The sequence below is a fragment of the Hevea brasiliensis genome, chromosome 3 (genome assembly GCF_030052815.1).
Source record: "Hevea brasiliensis isolate MT/VB/25A 57/8 chromosome 3, ASM3005281v1, whole genome shotgun sequence".
Taxonomy (NCBI): domain Eukaryota; kingdom Viridiplantae; phylum Streptophyta; class Magnoliopsida; order Malpighiales; family Euphorbiaceae; genus Hevea; species Hevea brasiliensis.
The window spans coordinates 99,659,460-99,678,817 of record NC_079495.1 but is presented as its reverse complement, the minus strand read 5'-3'; the positions used below and the strand labels follow the sequence as shown (position 1 = coordinate 99,678,817).

The following is a 19,358-nucleotide window of genomic DNA, read 5'->3' as shown; positions in this document are numbered from 1 at the left end:
TTTCACTTTAGCTTTAATATAGATATGAAGACATATTAGTCCAATCAAAATAAAAAAAAATTCTAAAAAAATAAATAAGAATATTAAATAAAAAATGGTTACTTTCTCTTTGCTTTAATTTAATATATATATATATATATATATATATATATATATATATATATATATATATTCACTTTGATTGAAATTTAAAAATTAAAATTTTAAATCTTTAAAAAGAATTTGCATTCTTTCTTTTACATGCATATATAGAATCGCATCACTCTTCATATTTTAATAAATATAAAGTATACTATATTTTTTTAATGTATCCTATAAATTTTTTGAGACTCATTGCCAATTAAGTTGTGTCAAAGATTTTCTATTTCAATAATTTTTGCCTGTTTTCTAAAATTATCTTTAAACTTAAATTATGATCGAAATATTAAAAAATATATTTTAATATTATTAAAAAATTTATTTGGTTATTTAAAAATTTTTATGATTGAAATATATTAAATTTCATTTTAAAATAATTTTAATTAAAATATTTAACAAATTATTTTTTAATAATAATATCAAATAAATTCTTAAAATCATAATATTACTTTTTAAACTAATTATTAAAATGCGCTGACCTTTATAAACACACACCCACCCATAACATATATATAGGGGTGAGCATTATTTGGTTCAAACTGGATAAATCGATTCGAATCGAATTGAATCGAACTATTTTAATGCGATAATTCGTTTAGTTCGATTTTTAAGATAATTAGGTTCGGTTCAGTTTTATATTATAAAAATTTCAGTTATTTTGATTAGGTTCGGTTCGGTTTTGAAGAGAAAAAAAAATTATTTAAACCAAACTGAACCAAATAGTTTTATTAATTTTTCAATTGATTTATTTTTATGGAGAATTTATGAATTATATGTAATTATATATATATAAATTATTTAATTTCATTGATTAATGGTTATTATGTTCAAACCAAGGTCAAAATCAGATAAAATAACTTAAAAATTAAGTCTAAATTAAAAAATAATAAAAAATAAAATCGATCTGTTTGAACAGAACCGAACTGAAATAGAGCAGTTTGATTTGATTCGATTCGATTTTTTATCCATTTTAATTCGGTTTGATTTCTAAAATATGTAATTAAGTTTTCATGATTTAATTTGATTAAGTTTGATTCAGTTCAATTTGAATCAAATGCTCACCTCTACGTATATACGGTTGATTTCTTCCAAATTCATAAGTGGGAATTCCATGTTAGAGTACAAAAAAAAGGAAGAGAGAACATAATTCCAATAATCACATATTTTATTAATTGACCAACACAAAGATAAAAAAAAAAAAAAAAAAGAAATGAATTAAATACAAATGGGGAGCTTCAACATCACCAAATTATTCCAAGATATATGGCCTTTGCTGGAGCCTTTATTCTCTGCAAATTCATACTCCATAAAAAAATAAATAAATAAGTAAAAGAAGAAGAGTGAAAGGAATCTAATGGATTCATTCTTAGCAAACTTCCTTTAGAAAGAAAAAAGAAGTGCAATTTAGAGTTGAACGATATCGGACTGGTAATCCATGGCAAGGACTTTCTCCAGAGCAGGAGCGAGAAGATTGGAATATTCAATGTGAGCAGGATGAGCTACGTACTCTGCAATTCCTTGTGTTGTCTCAAAGGTAGATTCAAACACATGAGTGTAACCTTCTGTCAGGTTCTCAATGCCTGCATCTGTGCCCCTGTGGATGTCATCACCACACATATAGATCAATTTAAATGATTTAGGAAATTAAGGTACAAGAGTAATCTATGTATGTATGTCTATCTCAAGTATTACCAACGGAAAGACTTCATGGGTGGAATAAGATTGACGAGATTGGCATATCCCTTTATGAGTTGTTGAATCTCTTCAGCTGAAACATCTTCTTTGAACTTTGCCAAAATAATGTGCTTGGCGACTCTTCCTGCTTCTGCCACTCCTTTTGCTTCAGCCATTGATATCTCTATCTGTGTTTATTAATATTAGCTTTTGTAATGAATGCTTATGCTGCTACCTTGTAATTGGCCTCTATTTATAGGGCTCTTAGCGGCTAAAGTTGAATTAATAATCAAATTTGGAAATTTTCTAATGATCCAATTTGGAACTTCTAAAGTCTAACCCAATTAATAATTATTACATGATAGATTGCCCTCTAGAAATGGAGGTTTCAGTTCAGAGGCGATGGACCCAATCCGTTCCCATTATAACAATGTCAATTATTCAATCCATACGGCCGAAATCCGACTTCAAATGTGAAAGGAGTAGGATTTGAACAATGACAATTTTGAACTGACCCAATTGCCCGATTACTTGGAACCAAATAAAAAATGGGTCTATTTTGGCAGCTGTTCCATTTAATTAGGAGGTCTTGCAAGTTACACGGCTAGTTTTAATAATCCCAGTTCTTTTATTGCCATAATATATACATTTCATTTTCTCTTTGAGTGATCATCGATGAGTATTTTCACTGATAACAATTTTTTCTTTTTTTTATTTAATAATTCTCCGATCTTTGTTTGTTTAGAATATATCTTGGGCATATCTTCTTAGATGATCATATGATAGATTTTGAATTGAATAAATTTCAGATATATTATTGTTGGTAAATTTTTATTAAGTTTTTATGGCATTTTTTTTCTTATTTAATGGAGTTTTTATATATTTTTTTATTAAAATATTTTATTTTTTTGGTAAAAAATACTTTACAATGTGTAAATTTTTAATTCAATATGAGATCTAAATTTAAAAGTTATATGATAAGACTCATAAGAAAGCTGTGAAATCGAAGAAGAAAACATGCAGTCCATGTATTGACAAATTTAAATGATTTAATTATTTTTTATATGAATGGTTAATTTTATTTATACACGAATATAATGTGTTGATTGTTTATTTATATTTTTTTTACTAAAATATTTTTTATTTCTATAAAAAAAATAATATAGCTAGACGTTTTTTTGATTGAAAACAAATTAAAAGATTGTACGTAGAAAAATTAATGGAAGTACGTTATTGCACCTAACTAATGAAAACTCGATTCATCAATGTGCCCTGCATATATGCTTACGTGCTGTGCCCATCTCATCTGCCTTTAATTATGTTATAAATTTTTAGACAATGCAAAGAGAGATTGTCATGAAATGCTTAAGTGAAATATAAATTGATCGAATAAAAAAAATTCATCAACCACATGAGTATACAACAATTTATAACAAAAATCAGCCAAATTTATTCTCTGTTTGAAAGAGGGATGAAAGTGGCAAAGGAGACAAAATAAAAACAGAATGGGGTTGTGGGATCCTATCGCCCACTTTCCTCCATTTTCCTCTCCCCAAATAAAACCTTCAAGAAACCAGCATAATTTTATCCATACTATTTTAATGATGTTTTTGAAAAGGGGAGAGTTAATGCAAACTTAAACTCTAGCTGCTTATTTCTTTAGATTCTCTCATTTATTTTTTTTCCCTTTTTATGAGCTTTTTAGTTTTATTACCAATGAGTATTTTCATCAATAGTTATTATTTCCTTTTTTTTTTTAATAATCTTCAAATTTACATTTTTTTGAAATATATGTATTTTTTTCTTTAATCTATTCTTGTTGATAGATCTAAGTTTTATCACATCCTTTGGGAGGATTTGATGTTTTCTCTTTTATAAAAATTTGATATTTCCTTATTTATGATAATTGTTGTTTGTTTTATTACGATGATCTTTTTTTCTTTTTTAATCATAGAATTGTTAGATTTTCTGTTCTATCATTTGGAAAGGAGCGCAACCGTAGAAAATGCATACTTTCTCTTTATGAGAATATTAAAATTTAAAAGCTTTCAGATTAGATTCATAGAAAGACCATATAGTCGAATAATGATAAATGACTATTGAGTAGAATATTGTTCCCATTGAATAGCCAAATCTAATGCTCCATCAACATAATCAAGTTCATAAATTAAAATAATTATTATTATATTTTGTATAAGAAACTTAAATTAATTTTTTTACAAAAATTATTATTTTAAATGGTTATTATATAAGATTATTATGAATATTTTATATTATATTTTATATTATATAAGATTATTAAAATGGATACTGTGAAACATATACTGAAAATTTGATTGTAATCTCAAATACTTTTAAAAAATTAATGTGATCTCAAATACTTTTAAAAAACTCTATGGAAAATTGATAAATTTTTTCAGATTGGATTGTAGCAAATTATAAGACATCCTCTCATATGATTCCTTCTTTTATATTGAGATTCATATGAAAAATACGAAGAAGAGATGTAACTTCTTATGTCGTTGATTTCTCACAGACAGCGTAATTGATACTGATAATGAATTTTTCTTGTGGGTTTGACCCGTAAGATAAGAGAATTATATTCATTTATATGTTTTAAATGGCATTGTATCAATTAATAGTCCAATCAAAATGAAGAAAAAAAATAAAATATTTCTAAAAAAATTAAATAAAAATACTAAATAAAAAGATGGTCACCTTCTCGTTACTTTAACTTTAATATAGGCATGTAGACACATTGATCCAATAAAAAAAAAATAGAAATAATTTTTTTTAAAAAATAAATAAAAATATTAAATAAAAAGATGGTTACTTTCTCTTTGCTTTAGTTTAATATATATATTAAAATTCACTTCGGTTGAAATTTAAAAATTAAAATTTTAAATCTTTAAAAAGAATTTGTATTCTTTCTTTTACATGCCAATTTAAAAAGAATTTTATATGCATATATAGAATCACATCACTCTTCATATTTTAATAAATATAAAGTACACAATATTTTTTTAATGTATCCAATAAATTTTTTGAGACTCATTGCCAATTGAGCTGTGTCAATGATTTTCTATTTCAATAATTTTTGCCTGTTTTCCGAAATTATCTTTAAACTTATTTGAAATTATGATTGAAATATTAAAAAATATATTTTAATATTATTAAAAAATTTATTTGATTATTTTAAAATTTTTATAATTAAAATATATTAAATTTAATTTTAATTAAAATATTTAACAAATTATCTTTTAATAATAATATCCAATAAATTCTTAAAATCATAATATTACTTTTTAGAGCAATTACTGTATAAAACTTGAACCCATTGAAAAAGGTTATTCTAGTTCAATCAGAATAAAGAGCAATTTTGCTAAGGCGTGTTAACTTTTATAAACACACCCACCCATAATTGATTTCCTGCAAATTCATAATTGGGAATTCCATGTTAGAGTACAAAAAGAGGGGAAGAGAGAACGTATTTCCAGTAATCACATATTTTATTAACTGACCAACACAAAGATAAAAAAAAAAAAGAAGAAATGAATTAAATACAAATGGGGAGCTTCAACGTCACCAAATTATTCAAAGGTATATAACCTTTACAGGAGCCTTTATTCTTTGCAAATGCATACTCCATAAAAATAAATAAATAAATAAATAAGCAAAAGAAGAAAAGTGAAAGGAATCTAATGGATTCATTCTTAGCAAACTTCCTTTAGAAAGAAAAAAGAAGTGCAATTTTAGAGTTGAACGATATTGGACTGGTAATCCATTGCAAGGACTTTCTCCAGAGCAGGAGCAAGCAGATTGGAATATTCAATGTGAGCAGGATGAGCTACGTATTCTGCAATTCCTTGTGTTGTCTCAAAGGTAGATTCAAACACATGGGTGTAACCTTCTGTCAGGTTCTCAATGCCTGCATCTGTGCCCCTATGGATGTCATCACAACACATATATATCAATTTAAATGATTTAGAAAATTAAGGTGCAAGAGTAATGTATGTATGTATGTAAGTTTGTCTCAATTATTACCAACGGAAAGACTTCATGGGTGGAATAAGATTGACGAGATTGGCATATCCCTTTATGAGTTGTTGAATCTCTTCAGCTGAAACTTCTTCTTTGAACTTTGCCAAAATAATGTGCTTGGCGACTCTTTCTGCTTCTGCTACTCCTTTTGCTTCAGCCATTGATATCTCTGTGTTTATTAATATTAGCTTTTCTAATGAATGCTTATGCTGCTACCTTGTAATTGGCCTCTATTTATAGGGCTCTTAGCGGCTAAAGTTGAATTAACAATCAAATTTGGAAATTTTCTGATGATCCAATTTGGAACTTCTAAAGTCTAACCCAATTAATAATTATTACATGATATATTGCCCTCTAGAAATGGAGGTTTCAGTTCAGAGGCGATGGACCCAATCCGTTCCCATTATAACAATGTCAATTATTCAATCCATATGGCCGATATCCGATTTCAAATGTGAAAGGAGTAGGATTTGAACAATTACAATTTTGAACTGCAACCCAATTGCCCGATTACTTGGAACCAAACAAAAAAATGGGTCCATTTTGGCAGCTGTTCCATTTAATTAGTAGGTCTTGCAAGTTACACGGCTAGTTTTAATAATCCCAGTTCTGTTATTGCCGTAATATATATATATATTAAAAGCAATTAGAGCCGCCCAAATATTATTGATATGTGTATCTAAATAAGATTTTTTTTTTCTTTTCATCTTCTCTTTGAATGATCACCGATGAGTATTTTCACTGATAATAATTTTTTTTTAATAATTCTTTGATCTTTGTTCGTTTAGAATATATTTTGAGCATATCTTCTTAGATGATCATTTGTTAGATTTTGAGTTGAATAAATCTTAGATATGTTATTGTTGGGAAATTTTTATTAAGTTTTTATGGTGTTTTTTCCTATTTAATGGAGTTTTTATATTTTTTTATTGAGATATTTTATTTTTTGGTAAAAATAAATTTTTAATTCAATACGAGATTTAAATTTAGAAGTTATATAATAAGGCTCATAAGAAGACTGTGGAATCAAAAAATAAAATGTGTAGTCCGCGTATTGACAAATTTAAATGATTTAATTATTTTTTATATGTGTGGTTAATTTTATTTGTACACAAATATAATGTGTTGATGGTTTATTTATATTTTTTTTACTAAAATATTTTTTTATTTCCATAAAAAAAATGATACAGCTGACTATTCTTTTGACTGAAACAAATTAAAAGATTGTATGTAGAAAAATTAATGGAAGTGCGTTATTGCACCTAACTAATGAAAATTCGATTCATCAATGTGCCCTACTTGCTTACGTGCTGCACCCATCTCATCTGCCTTTAATTATATTATAAATTCTTAGACAATGCAAAGAGAGATTCCTGAAATGCTTAAGTAAAATATAAATAGGATCAATAAAAAAAATCATTAACCACATGAATATATACAACAATTTATAGCAAAAATAAGCCAAATTTATTCTGTGTTTGAAAGAGGGATGAAAGTGGCAAAAGTGAGAAAATGAAAACAAAATGGGGTTGTGGGATGCTATCATCCACTTTCCTCCATTTCCCTCTACCCAAATAAAACCTTCAAGAAACCAGCATAATTTTATCCATACTATTTTAATGATGTTTTTGAAAAGGGGAGAGTTAATGTAAACTTCAACCCTAGCCGCTTCTTTCTTTAGGTTCTCTCTTTTTTGTTTTTTTCCTCTTAATGAGCTTTTTAGGGTTGTTACCAATGAGTATTTTCACCGATGGTTATTATTTCCTCTTTTTTTTTTTTTTTTTAATAATCTTCAGATTTACATTATTTTAGAATATATGTGTTTTTATCTTTAATCTATTCTTGTTGATAGATCTAAGTTTTATCACATCTTTTGAGAGGATTTGATATTTTCTCTTTTATAAGAATTTAATATTTTCTTATTTGCGAGAATTGTTGTTTCTTTCATTATGATGATCTTTTTTTCTTTTTTAATCATAGAATTGTTAAGTATTCTGTTTTGTCATTTAGATAGGAGCGCAATCATAGAAATACATACTTTCTCTTTATGAGGATATTAAAATTTAAAAGCTTCTAGATTGGATTCGTAGAAAAACTATACAGTCGAACAGTGATAAATGACTATTAAGTAGAATATTCTTCCCATTGAATAGCCAAATCCAATGCTATATCAACATAATCAGGTTCACAAATTAAAATAATTATTATTATATTTTGTATAAGTAACTTAAATTAAATTTTTTATAAGAATTATTATTTTAAATGGTTATTATATGAGATTACTATGAATATTTTATATTATAATTTTCTCAGTATCCCAATCTCGTATATGAGCTTGGTTTAACCCCACGACTCTTACTACTTTCTCTGTATATAGGGTATGAATAGCTTCCTTTTAGATCCTTAAAAAATTAATCTTATGCCTTTGAAATCACTACCATGGAGATACAAATTGGATGTAACTCAAAAACTCCTGAACACTGTTGCAATTACTGTAACCCACAAAATTACCCAAGTTTTGCGTGGACAATCTCGCTACATCTCCCCATCTTTGATTTATTATGTTTATCTATACAGTTTTTTTATACGGAAAATCCAGATTAAATTGACTATGATAGCAATTATTTTCCAAATCGTACATGGATAGAAATCAATAGATCTAGAAGATTAAAATGGATACTGTGAAACACATACTGAAAATTTGAGCTTGTGACCTCAAATACTTTTAGAAAATTCTATGTCAAATTGATAAATTTTTTTAGATTGGATTGTGACCTCAAGAGATACAGTTTTTTGTGTTGTTGATTTCTCACAAACAGCGCAACTGATACTATCCATGAATTTTTTTTGCGGGTCTGAATCCATAAGATAAGAAAATTTTATTCATTTGTATATTTTAAGTGATATTATATCAATAATTAATTAGTCCAATCAAAATGGAGAAAAAAATTTAAAAAAAATTCTAAAAAACTTAAATAAGAATACTAAATAAAAAGATGGTCACCTTCTCTTTTCTTTAGTTTTAATATAGATATGTAGATATATTGGTCTAATCAAAATAAAAAAAATAAAAATAAAAATTTCTAAAAAAATAAATAAAATATTAAATAAAAAGATGGTCACTTTCTCTTTGCTTTAGTTTAATATATATATTAAAATTCACTTTGATTGAAATTTAAAAATTAAAATTTTAAATCTTTAAAAAGAATTTGCATTCTTTCTTTTACATGCATATATAGAATCACTTCACACTTCATATTTTAATAAATATAAAGTATACTATATTTTTTTAATGTGTCCTATACATTTTTTGAGACTCATTGCCAATTAAGCTGTGTCAAAGATTTTCTATTTCAATAATTTTTGCCTGTTTTCTAAAATTATCTTTAAACTTAAATTATGATTGAAATATTAAAAAATATATTTTAATATTATTGAAAAATTTATTTGATTATTTTAAAATTTTTATGATTAGAATATATTAAATTTAATTTTAAAATAATTTTAATTAAAATATTTAAAAAATTATTTTTTAATAATAATATCAAATAAATCCTTAAAATCATAATATTACATTTTGGAGCAATTACTAAGGTGCGCTAACTTTTATAAACACACACCCACCCATTGTAAAATAAATCTTAATAAATCATAACAATCATAAACATAATGTGAATCATAAACGTAAGATTCAACCATCACCTTAATAATGGATCTTGAACAAATAAATTCTCACAGATCTAGAAAGTGTACCTGATGTGGAGTTTAACTGAGCCACGGTAATAATTGAGAGGGACCCTTTGATTCAATAAACTGATTTTTCCCTTTTGACCCTTCTTGATTCACACACAAGAATTTAGCGATGGAAGACTTTCTTGAGATGACCCTATTATCTCTGACGTTATGAAGGAGAATGTGCGTGACCTTATGGGTAGAGAGAGGACTAGCTCATATATATATATATATATATATATATATATATATATATATATATCTAAGACTTAATCTGATACGTCCATCAAGTATCCTTATACAATTAGAATTATAATTTATTTTAATTAGAGTAATCCTTATACAATTAGGATTTGTATTAATTAAAATAAATATCAATTAATATTGGGCCATATTAAAAGAATTGATTTTGACCTATATGTAATATTAATTACTGGACAAAATCTTACATTCTCCCATTTGGCACAATAATTAAGTGATATAAACTTTAATAACATAAACATTAGGCACATATAAAATAAACAAATCCTTTCCATAATATACTTCATAATTACCTTCCTATAACAAATTACTAAGTATGGGTTATGGCGGTTGTACATTGTTTAATCACATACTTCCTTCCATATACCACAATACTAGCAACTTACCATATTAGGTACGTAATGGATATATGTTTATCACATCATAGTCCACAATAATGTTTCAAAAGACTTTTCCTATTATCATTCACTCAAAATATTATGTGTACACAATTATGAGAAATAGGAAATACTTTAATGTATATCAGAAACACATCAATGAGTTCAGAGTGTCAAAGCCAATACATCATTAATTAATACAACCAAGACCCATTCTAAGCACATGTTCTTTAAATGTCTTAGGTTGCAAGCCTTTAGTCAATGGATCTGCAATCATGAGATCAATATTAATGTGCTCAATAGACACTCTTCGTTTTTGAACTTCCTCCTTAACGGCAAAATACTTTAATTTTATATGTTTGGCACCCTTCGAATATTTGTCGTTCTTGGAGAAAATACTGCTGCGGAATTATCACAATAAATTCTCAGCGGCTTGCTAATGGTGTCGACTACCCCAAGTCCTGAGATAAAGTTCCGCATCTATAATGCATGAATTATAACTTGAAAACATGCCATAAATTTTGCTCTCATAATTGATGAAATAATGACAGACTATTTTTTCGGCATTTTTTCATAATACTGTTCCTTCAACTGATAAGAACAAGTAGCCAAAATAAACTTTTATTGTCAACACATCCAGCTAAATCTGAATCTAAATATCCAATCACTTCTAAATGATTAGATATCCTGTAAGTGAGTATGAAATCTTTAGTTTATTGTAGGTACCATAAAACTTTCTTTGCAGCTTTCTTAGTTATCAATTCCAGTATAAAGAATTGTACAGGTTTAAGCATACATCAAATTGTCCACAATTGAAGCATAAGGAATTGATTCCATTTCTTTAGGTTCCACATCATTCTTTGGACATTGATTGAGACTAAATTTGTCCCCTTTTTGTATGGGAACAATTCCTGCTGAACATTTATGCATATTAAATCTCTCTAGAATTCTATCGATATAGGCTTTCTGAGACAATCCCAACAGTCATTGTGATCTATTACGGAATATTTCTATTCTAATCACAAAGGATGCCTCTCTCATATCTTTCATTTCAAAATTCATTGAGAGAAAATCTTTAGTCTCACGTAATATGCACAAATTATTTGCAGCAAACAAGATATCATCAACATATAGAATTAAGAAAATAAACATACTCCTACTGATCTTAAGATATATATACATCGATTAATGACTTTTTCTTTAAATCAAAAGACTTTATGGTATCATTGAACTTAATATACCACTGGTGGGAAGCTTACTTAAGTATGTATATTGATTTCTTAAGTTTACACACTATATGGCCTTTTCCTTCAACTGAGAAATCTTTAGGTTGGTTCATATAAACTTCCTCTTCAAGTTCTTCATTTAGAAAGGTTATTTTTACATCTATTTGCTATAACTCTAAGTCATAATGAGCCACCAATACCATGATAATTCTCAATGAGTCTTTCTTTGAGACTGGTGAAAATGTTTTTTTTTTTTTTTTTTTTTTTTTTTTTTTTTATAGTCAATACCATCCTTCTGAGTATAACCCTTGGCAACAAGTCTTGCTTTATATCATTTGATTTTGCCATTCGAGTCGCGCTTGGTCTTAAAGACCCATTTACACCCAACTCGTTTAGATCCTTTAGGCAATTCGACAAGATCTCATACTTTGTTTTGTTCCATAGATTTTAACTCATCTTTCATGGCATCTAACCACTTATCAGACTCATTACTTTCTATAGCTTGTGAAAAGGAAATTGGATCTTTATTAATTCCTATGTCAAAATCTAACTTTTGCAAGTAAACCACGTAATCATTAGCAATTGCCGATCTCCTTTCTCTTTGAGATCTTCTTAATGGCATTTCTTGTGCTTGACCTTCATTAGCTCTTTGTGGGTTAGCTTTTTTAGGTGTTTCATCATTATGTTGTGTAGCATTGTTAGGTCCTTCAACAACTGCTGGAACAACATGTGGAGCAGGAGTGGATATTGGAACTTTAATAGGCACATGAAAATCAACTTTATTTTCTTGTATATCCAGATCCTATCTCTCAACACTCCCACTAACTGACCATTCTCAAGGAATCTTGTGTTACCAATTTCCACAATTCTTGGACTATGGTTTGGAACATAAAACCTATATCCTTTAGATTTCTCTGGATAACCAATAAAGTATCCACTTATCGTTCGAGAATCTAATTTCTTTTTATGTGGATTATAAATTCTTGCTTCCGCTCGACAACCCCAAACATGCAGGTGCCTTAAACTAGGTTTCCTTCCAGTCCATAATTCATAAGGTGTTTTTGAGACTGCCTTACTAGGAATCCTATTTAACAAGTATATAGCAGTTTTAAGTGTATATATCCACAAAGATATAGGTAAAGAAGATTTACTCATCAAACTCCTAACCATATTCATTAAAGTCCGATTTTGCCTTTCCACCACCTCATTTTATTTAAGGAGTACTTAGCATAGTATATTGTGCACATATGCCATAACTTTCTAAGAACTTTACAAATAGACCATGACATTATCCCATTTCAGTGTGTTTGCCATAGTATTCACTACCTCTATCTGACCTTACTATTTTCACTTTTCTATCTAATTGCCTCTCAACCTCATTTATGTACACTTCAAGTGCATTTATTGATTGAGATTTTTCATTGAGCAAATAAATATGTTCATAACATGAAAAATCATCAATGAATAAAATATTTTTCTTCACCTAAAGATGGAATATCAAAAGGCCTACATATATCAGTGTGTGTAATTTCAAGAAGCTTACTGCTTCTTGTGGCTTCTTTCTTATTGTGTTTGATTTGTTTTCTCTTAATGCAATCTACACACATCAAGATCAATAATATCTAAACTCGGTAGAATCCCATTCTTTATTGACCTTTCTAATCTTTCTTTAGATATGTGACCCAAACGCTTATGCCACAAGAAAACAGAATTCTCGTTCAGTCTACTGTGATTAATTCCAATATTGCTATAAGTGACAAGTAAGGATTCAACAAAATTATCATCAAGTTTCAGTATGTATAGATCATCAGTAAGAATTTCAAAAATAATAATGAAATTATCATTATTATTAAATAAACTAAAACATCCATGCCCAAACTTAACATTGAACCCAAATTCATCAAGTTTTAAAACAAAAATGACATTCCTAGAAATTGAAAGCACATAGAAGTTTTTTAATGGGTCTAGTTGATAGCCATTATCTTAGGCCAAACGGTAAGTCTCTATAACTTCAATTAGAGCCTTCATATGGTTCCCCATAAATAGGAAGTCTTAGTTGGGTTTTCTGTTCGGACCATAAGGAATTCTTTCATCACATTGGAGACATAAATAGTAACATCAAAATCAAGCCATCAATTATTTTTAGGAACTTCAAATAAGTTTGATTTGAAATATACATAAGCATAAATATTACCTTTCTTTTCCAATCAAGCTTTATCTTTCAAGCAATCTTTCTGATAATATCATACTACCATTTTTTTCCTTTCCTTAGCTTAAGTAACATTTGAAGATCCATTCTTTTTCTTCTTAAACTTGTAGGCTTTAACTTTAAATCCTTTATTAGTTTCTTGACCCATAATGTTGACAGAATGAGTTCCTTGATTTTTCAGTCTTATTTCCTCCTATACTAGCTTACTGGTCAATTCATTACCATTTCACTTATCCTTAATAGTGTTGTAATTAATTTGAAATAACTCATATTCAGGAGGTAATGAGTTCAAGATGAACTACACCAATAAGGAATCATCAACTGTCATTCTTAAAGTTTCTAATTTTGCTACAATATCACTCATTCCAATAATGTGTTCTTGCATACTTTTCGACCCATCATACTTCATGGTCGTGAGTTATGCCATTAGAGTACCAATGAGTGACTTAACTTCAGAATAGAACATATCTTTCATGAGTTTAAGGTATTCTTTTATATTTTCACCAGGTGGAATTGTAGTCCTAATGTTGTTAGCAATAGTTATTCACAAAAAAACATAAGGCTTAATTTGCTTAATGATTCTCATTGCTTATGGTATAACTTCTCTTCCTCACTACTTATATCCATAATAGCAGCGAATTAGCCAAGTTAAGGTCCAATACACTAATTGGAACTTGACTTGCTCACACCATTCAAAGAAGTTCAATTCATTAAAACAATAAGAGATTAAGCTTGCGAATGAAGAGAAAAACCTGCAATATGATATTTATATGCTCAAAATAGATTCAGATAACTTTAGCAATTAGAGTATACTATAGTTCTCCTTTGGGTACTATAATATACTATCCTGAATTAAATGCCTTTAAACTTGATTGGATAATAATTAACTTATATCAAATATACATGTTGTCTTTGGACATCCAATATATATTTGATAAAATATTATTGTCCTCATAATTCTCACTATTATAGAATAATTGATTTACCTTTGGGTAAAATCCTTAAGTTCTGATGACTAGTAAGTATCAATTAATCCACTTTTCATCATAGGCATCTATTAGTACGGATGATTGATAATTTTTATATGCATATAAACATCATTCATAGTTCGGCCACTTTGGTGAATAATAAACTATTATTTTTATTTTATTTTAATTTGGCCACTCTGGTGACTAACAAATTAAAACAAATATCATAAGGCATGTATATAAATTATGTACTTTAATAAACCTAATATTTATTCATTTATTAGGTTTAGTTATAAATCTTAATTAGATTGGGTAGAAAACATAATTTTTTTTTCTTTTAATTTATTTCTTTTGAGAAAATATGATCTTAAACTTAAATCCTTTTATAACACGATTTTTCGTCGTGTTAATAATCTTCATGCCCAAAATTTAATTGGGTCAAATTTTAATAATATTATTTTAATTATTTTAATCCTTAACATTAATCATAAAACTTTCACGATCTACACTTTAATCCTACTCATATCTAATAATAAGTAAGATCTTTAATATTATGTTCATATGTTCATCACCATAAATTTAATGGAGAAATTTAATTATTCAGAACTTAGGGCTCTGATACCACATGTAAAATAAATCTTAATAAATCATAACAATCATAAACATAATGTGAATCATAAACGTAAGATTCAACTATCACCCTAATAATGGATCTTGAACAAATAAATTCTCACAGATCTAGAAAGCGTACCTGATGCGGAGTTTAACTGAGCCATGGTAATAATTGAGAGGTACCATTTGATTCAATAAACTGATTTCTCCCTCTTGACCCTTCTTGATTCACACACAAGAATTTAGTGATGGAAGACTTTCTTGAGATGACCTTATTATCTCTGACTTTATGAAAGAGAATGTGCGTGACCTTATGTGTAGAGAGAGGACCAGCTCATATATATATATATATATATATATATATATATCCAAGACTTAATCTGATACGTCCATCAAGTATCCTTATACAATTAGAATTATGATTTATTTTAATTAAAGTAATCCTTATACAATTAGGATTTGTATTAATTAAAATAAATATCAATTAATATTGGGCCACATTAAAAGAATTGATTTTGGCCCATATGTAATATTAATTACTGGACAAAATCTTACACCCATAACATATATTCGATTGATTTCTGCCAAATTCGTAAGTGGGAATTCCATGTTAGGGTACAAAAGGACAGGAAGAGAGAACATATTTCCAATAATCACATACTTTATTAACTGACCAACACAAAGATAAAAAAAAAAAAAAAAGAAATGAATTAAATACAAATGGGGAGCTTCAACACCACCAAATTATTCCAAGGTATATAGCCTTTACAGGAGCCTTTATTCTTTGCAAATGCATACTCCATATATAAAAAAAAAAAAGAAGGAGAGTGAAATGAATCTAATGGATTCATTCTTAGCAAACTTCCTTTAGAAAGAAAAAAGAAGTGCAATTTTAGAGTTGAACGATATTGGACTGGTAATCCATTGCAAGGACTTTCTCCAGAGCAGGAGCGAGCAGATTGGAATATTCAATGTGAGCAGGATGAGCTACATACTCTGCAATTCCTTGTGTAGTCTCAAAGGTAGATTCAAACACATGAGTGTAACCTTCTGTCAGGTTCTCAACGCCTGCATCTGTGCCCCTGTGGATGTCATCACCACACATATAGATCAATTTAAATGATTTAGAAAATTAAGGTACAAGCGTAATCTATGTATGTATGTCTATCTCAATTATTACCAACGGAAAGACTTCATGGGTGGAATAAGATTGACGAGATTGGCATATCCCTTTATGAGTTGTTGAATCTCTTCAGCTGAAACTTCTTCTTTGAACTTTGCCAAAATAATGTGCTTGGCGACTCTTTCTGCTTCTGCCACTCCTTTTGCTTCAGCCATTGATATCTCTATATGTGTTTATTAATATTAGCTTTTGTAATGAATGCTTATGGTGTTACCTTATAATTGGCCTCTATTTATAGGGCTCTTAAAGGCTAAAGTTGAATTAATAATCAAATTTGGAAATTTTCTAATGATCCAATTTGGAATTTCTAAAGTCTAACCTAATTAATAATTATTATATGATATATTGCCCTCTAGAAATGGAGGTTTCAGTTCAGAGGCGATGGACCCAATCCGTTCCCATTATAACAATGTCAATTATTCAATCCATATGGCCGAAATCCGACTTCAAATGTGAAAGGAGTAGGATTTGAACAATGACAATTTTGAACTGTGACCCAATTGCCCGATTACTTGGAACCAAATAAAAAATGGGTCTATTTTGGCAGCTGTTCCATTTAAATAGGAGGTCTTGCAAGTTACACGGCTAGTTTTAATAATCCCAGTTCTATTATTGCCACACACACACACACACACACACACACACACACATATTTCATTTTCCCTTTGAGTGATCATCGATGAGTGTTTTCACTGGTAGCAATTTTTTCTTTTTTTTATTCAATAATTCTCTGATCTTTGGTTGCTTAGAATATATCTTGGGCATATCTTCTTAGATGACCATATGATAGATTTTGAATTGAATAAATCTGAGGTATATTATTGTTGGCAAATTTTTATTGAGTTTTTATGGTGTGTTTTCTTATTTAATGGAGTTTTTATATATTTTTTATTGAAATATTTTATTTTTTTGATAAAGAATACTCTACGATGTGTAAATTTTTAATTCAATATGAGATTTAAATTTAGAAGTTATATGATAAGGCTCATAAAAAGGTTATAGAATCAAAGAATAAAGCGTGCAGTTCTCGTATTGACCAATTTAAATGATTTAATTATTTTTTATATAAGTGGTTAATTTTATTTATATACAAATATAATGTGTTAATTGTTTATTTATATTTTTTTTACTAAAATATTTTTTTTATTTCTATAAAAAAAAATGATACAGCAGACTTTTCTTTTGACTGAAACAAATTAAAAGATTGTATGCAGGAAAATTAATGGAAGTACGTTATTGCACCAAACTAATGACAACTCGATTCATCAGTGTGCCCTATGTGTATGCTTACGTTCTATGCCTATCGCATCTGCCTTTAATTATATTATAAATTCTTAGAAAATGCAGAGAGAGATTATCATGAAATGCTTAAGTGAAATATAAATTGATCGAATAAAAAAAATCATTAACCACATGAGTATATATACAACAATTTATAACAAAAAATACAACCAAATTTATTCTGTGTTTGAAAGAGGGATGAAAGTGGCAAAAGAGAGAAAATGAAAACAAAATGGGGTTGTGGGATCCTATCACCCACTTTCCTCCATTATCCTCTCCCCAAATAAAACCTTCAAGAAACCAGCATAATTTTATCCATACTATTTTAATGATGATTTTGAAAAGGGGAGAGTTAATGCAAACTTAAACCCTAGCTACTTCTTTCTTTAGATTCTCTCATTTTTTTTCCCTCTTAATGAGCTTTTTAGGGGTTACCAATGAGTATTTTCACCGATGGTTATTATTTTCCTTTTTCTTTTTTTTTAATAATATTCAAATTTACATAATTTTGGAATAGATGTGTTTTTATCTTTAATCTATTCTTATTGATAGATCTAAGTTTTGTCACATCCTTTGGGAGAATTTGATGTTTTCTCTTTTATAAGAATTTGATATTTCCTTATTTGCAAGAATTGTTGCTTCTTTCATTACGATGATCTTTTTTTCTTTTTTAATCATAGAATTGTTCGGTGTTCTGTTTTACCATTTGGATGGGAGCACAATCATAAAAAATACATACTTTCTCTTTATGAGGATATTAAAATTTAAAAGCTTTCATATTGGATTCGTAGAAAGACCATATAGTCGAATAGTAATAAATGACTATTGAGTAGAATATTCTTCCCATTGAATAGCCAAATCCAATGCTCCATCAACAAGATCAGGTCCACAAATTAAAATAATTATTATTATATTTTGTATATTTTGTAGTGAGTGTTGGGCACTGAAGGAGTCGTATGTGTCTAAGATAAGAGTTGCGGAGATGAGAATGTTAAGGTGGATGAGTGACCATACTAGACTAGATAAAGTCCGTAATGAGAGTATTAGAGAAAAGGTAGGAGTGGTGTCAGTTGAGGATAAGTTGAGAGAAGGGAGATTGATGTGGTTTGGTTACATAAAGCGTAGACATACAGAGGCTCCAGTTAGACAAGTTGAGCACATTAGATTAGAGGATAGAAAGAAAAGTAGGGGTAGACCTAAATTGACTTGGAGGAGAGTAGTACAACATGACTTAGAAGCATTACACATTTCCAAGGACTTAACCCAAAATCGTGTAGAGTGAAGAAAGAGAATCCATATAGCCGACTCCAAATTTTTGGGATAAAGGTTTAGTTGAGTTGAGTTTAACTTACATTAAATTTTTTATAAAAATTATTATTTTAAATGGTTATTATATGAGATTATTATGAATATTTTATATTATAATTGTCTCAGTATCCCAATCTTGTGTATGAGCTTGGTTTAACGACACGACTTTTATTATTCTCTATATATAGGGTCTGTATAGCTTCCTTTTAAACCCTTAAAAAGTTAATCTTATGCCTTTGAAATCACTACCATGGAGATACAAATAGGATGTCACAACCCAAATTATGGGCCGAATCAGCACTAGGACTCGGGTCAGCAAAAAGCCCCCAAAATCGGTAGTAAGCCTAA

General features: G+C 28.3%; 3 protein-coding genes across 3 annotated transcripts; all 3 read right to left on the bottom strand.

The window, feature by feature from the left end:
* Nucleotides 1-1,285: 1,285 nt before the first annotated feature.
* Nucleotides 1,286-2,054, bottom strand: LOC131178542 (stress-response A/B barrel domain-containing protein HS1-like). Its single transcript, XM_058143489.1, has 2 exons — nt 1,831-2,054; nt 1,286-1,732 (listed from the first exon to the last, which is right to left on the bottom strand). Exons 1-2 carry the CDS (start codon nt 1,986-1,988, stop codon nt 1,543-1,545), a joined length of 348 nt encoding a protein of 115 aa, XP_057999472.1. The 5' UTR covers nt 1,989-2,054; the 3' UTR covers nt 1,286-1,542.
* Nucleotides 2,055-5,368: 3,314 nt separating this feature from the next.
* Nucleotides 5,369-6,065, bottom strand: LOC110641495 (stress-response A/B barrel domain-containing protein HS1-like). The gene is made up of 2 exons (XM_021793229.2): nt 5,857-6,065; nt 5,369-5,754 (listed from the first exon to the last, which is right to left on the bottom strand). The coding sequence occupies exons 1-2, from the start codon at nt 6,012-6,014 to the stop codon at nt 5,565-5,567; spliced, it is 348 nt and encodes a 115-aa protein (XP_021648921.2). The 5' UTR covers nt 6,015-6,065; the 3' UTR covers nt 5,369-5,564.
* Nucleotides 6,066-15,879: 9,814 nt separating this feature from the next.
* On the bottom strand, nt 15,880-16,638 carry LOC110641496 (stress-response A/B barrel domain-containing protein HS1-like). Its single transcript, XM_021793231.2, has 2 exons — nt 16,419-16,638; nt 15,880-16,320 (listed from the first exon to the last, which is right to left on the bottom strand). Exons 1-2 carry the CDS (start codon nt 16,574-16,576, stop codon nt 16,131-16,133), a joined length of 348 nt encoding a protein of 115 aa, XP_021648923.2. The 5' UTR covers nt 16,577-16,638; the 3' UTR covers nt 15,880-16,130.
* Between the last annotated feature and the right edge of the window lie 2,720 nt (nt 16,639-19,358).

Coding starts and splice junctions, on each gene's coding strand:
- LOC110641496 (XM_021793231.2), bottom strand. CDS start 16,576: ATGGCTGAAGCAAAAGGAGTGGCAGAAGCAGAAAGAGTCGCCAAGCAC. Junction 16,321..16,418: donor CCCATGAAGTCTTTCCGTTG/GTAATAATTGAG, acceptor TGACATCCACAG/GGGCACAGATGCAGGCGTTG.
- LOC131178542 (XM_058143489.1), bottom strand. CDS start 1,988: ATGGCTGAAGCAAAAGGAGTGGCAGAAGCAGGAAGAGTCGCCAAGCAC. Junction 1,733..1,830: donor CCCATGAAGTCTTTCCGTTG/GTAATACTTGAG, acceptor TGACATCCACAG/GGGCACAGATGCAGGCATTG.
- LOC110641495 (XM_021793229.2), bottom strand. CDS start 6,014: ATGGCTGAAGCAAAAGGAGTAGCAGAAGCAGAAAGAGTCGCCAAGCAC. Junction 5,755..5,856: donor CCCATGAAGTCTTTCCGTTG/GTAATAATTGAG, acceptor TGACATCCATAG/GGGCACAGATGCAGGCATTG.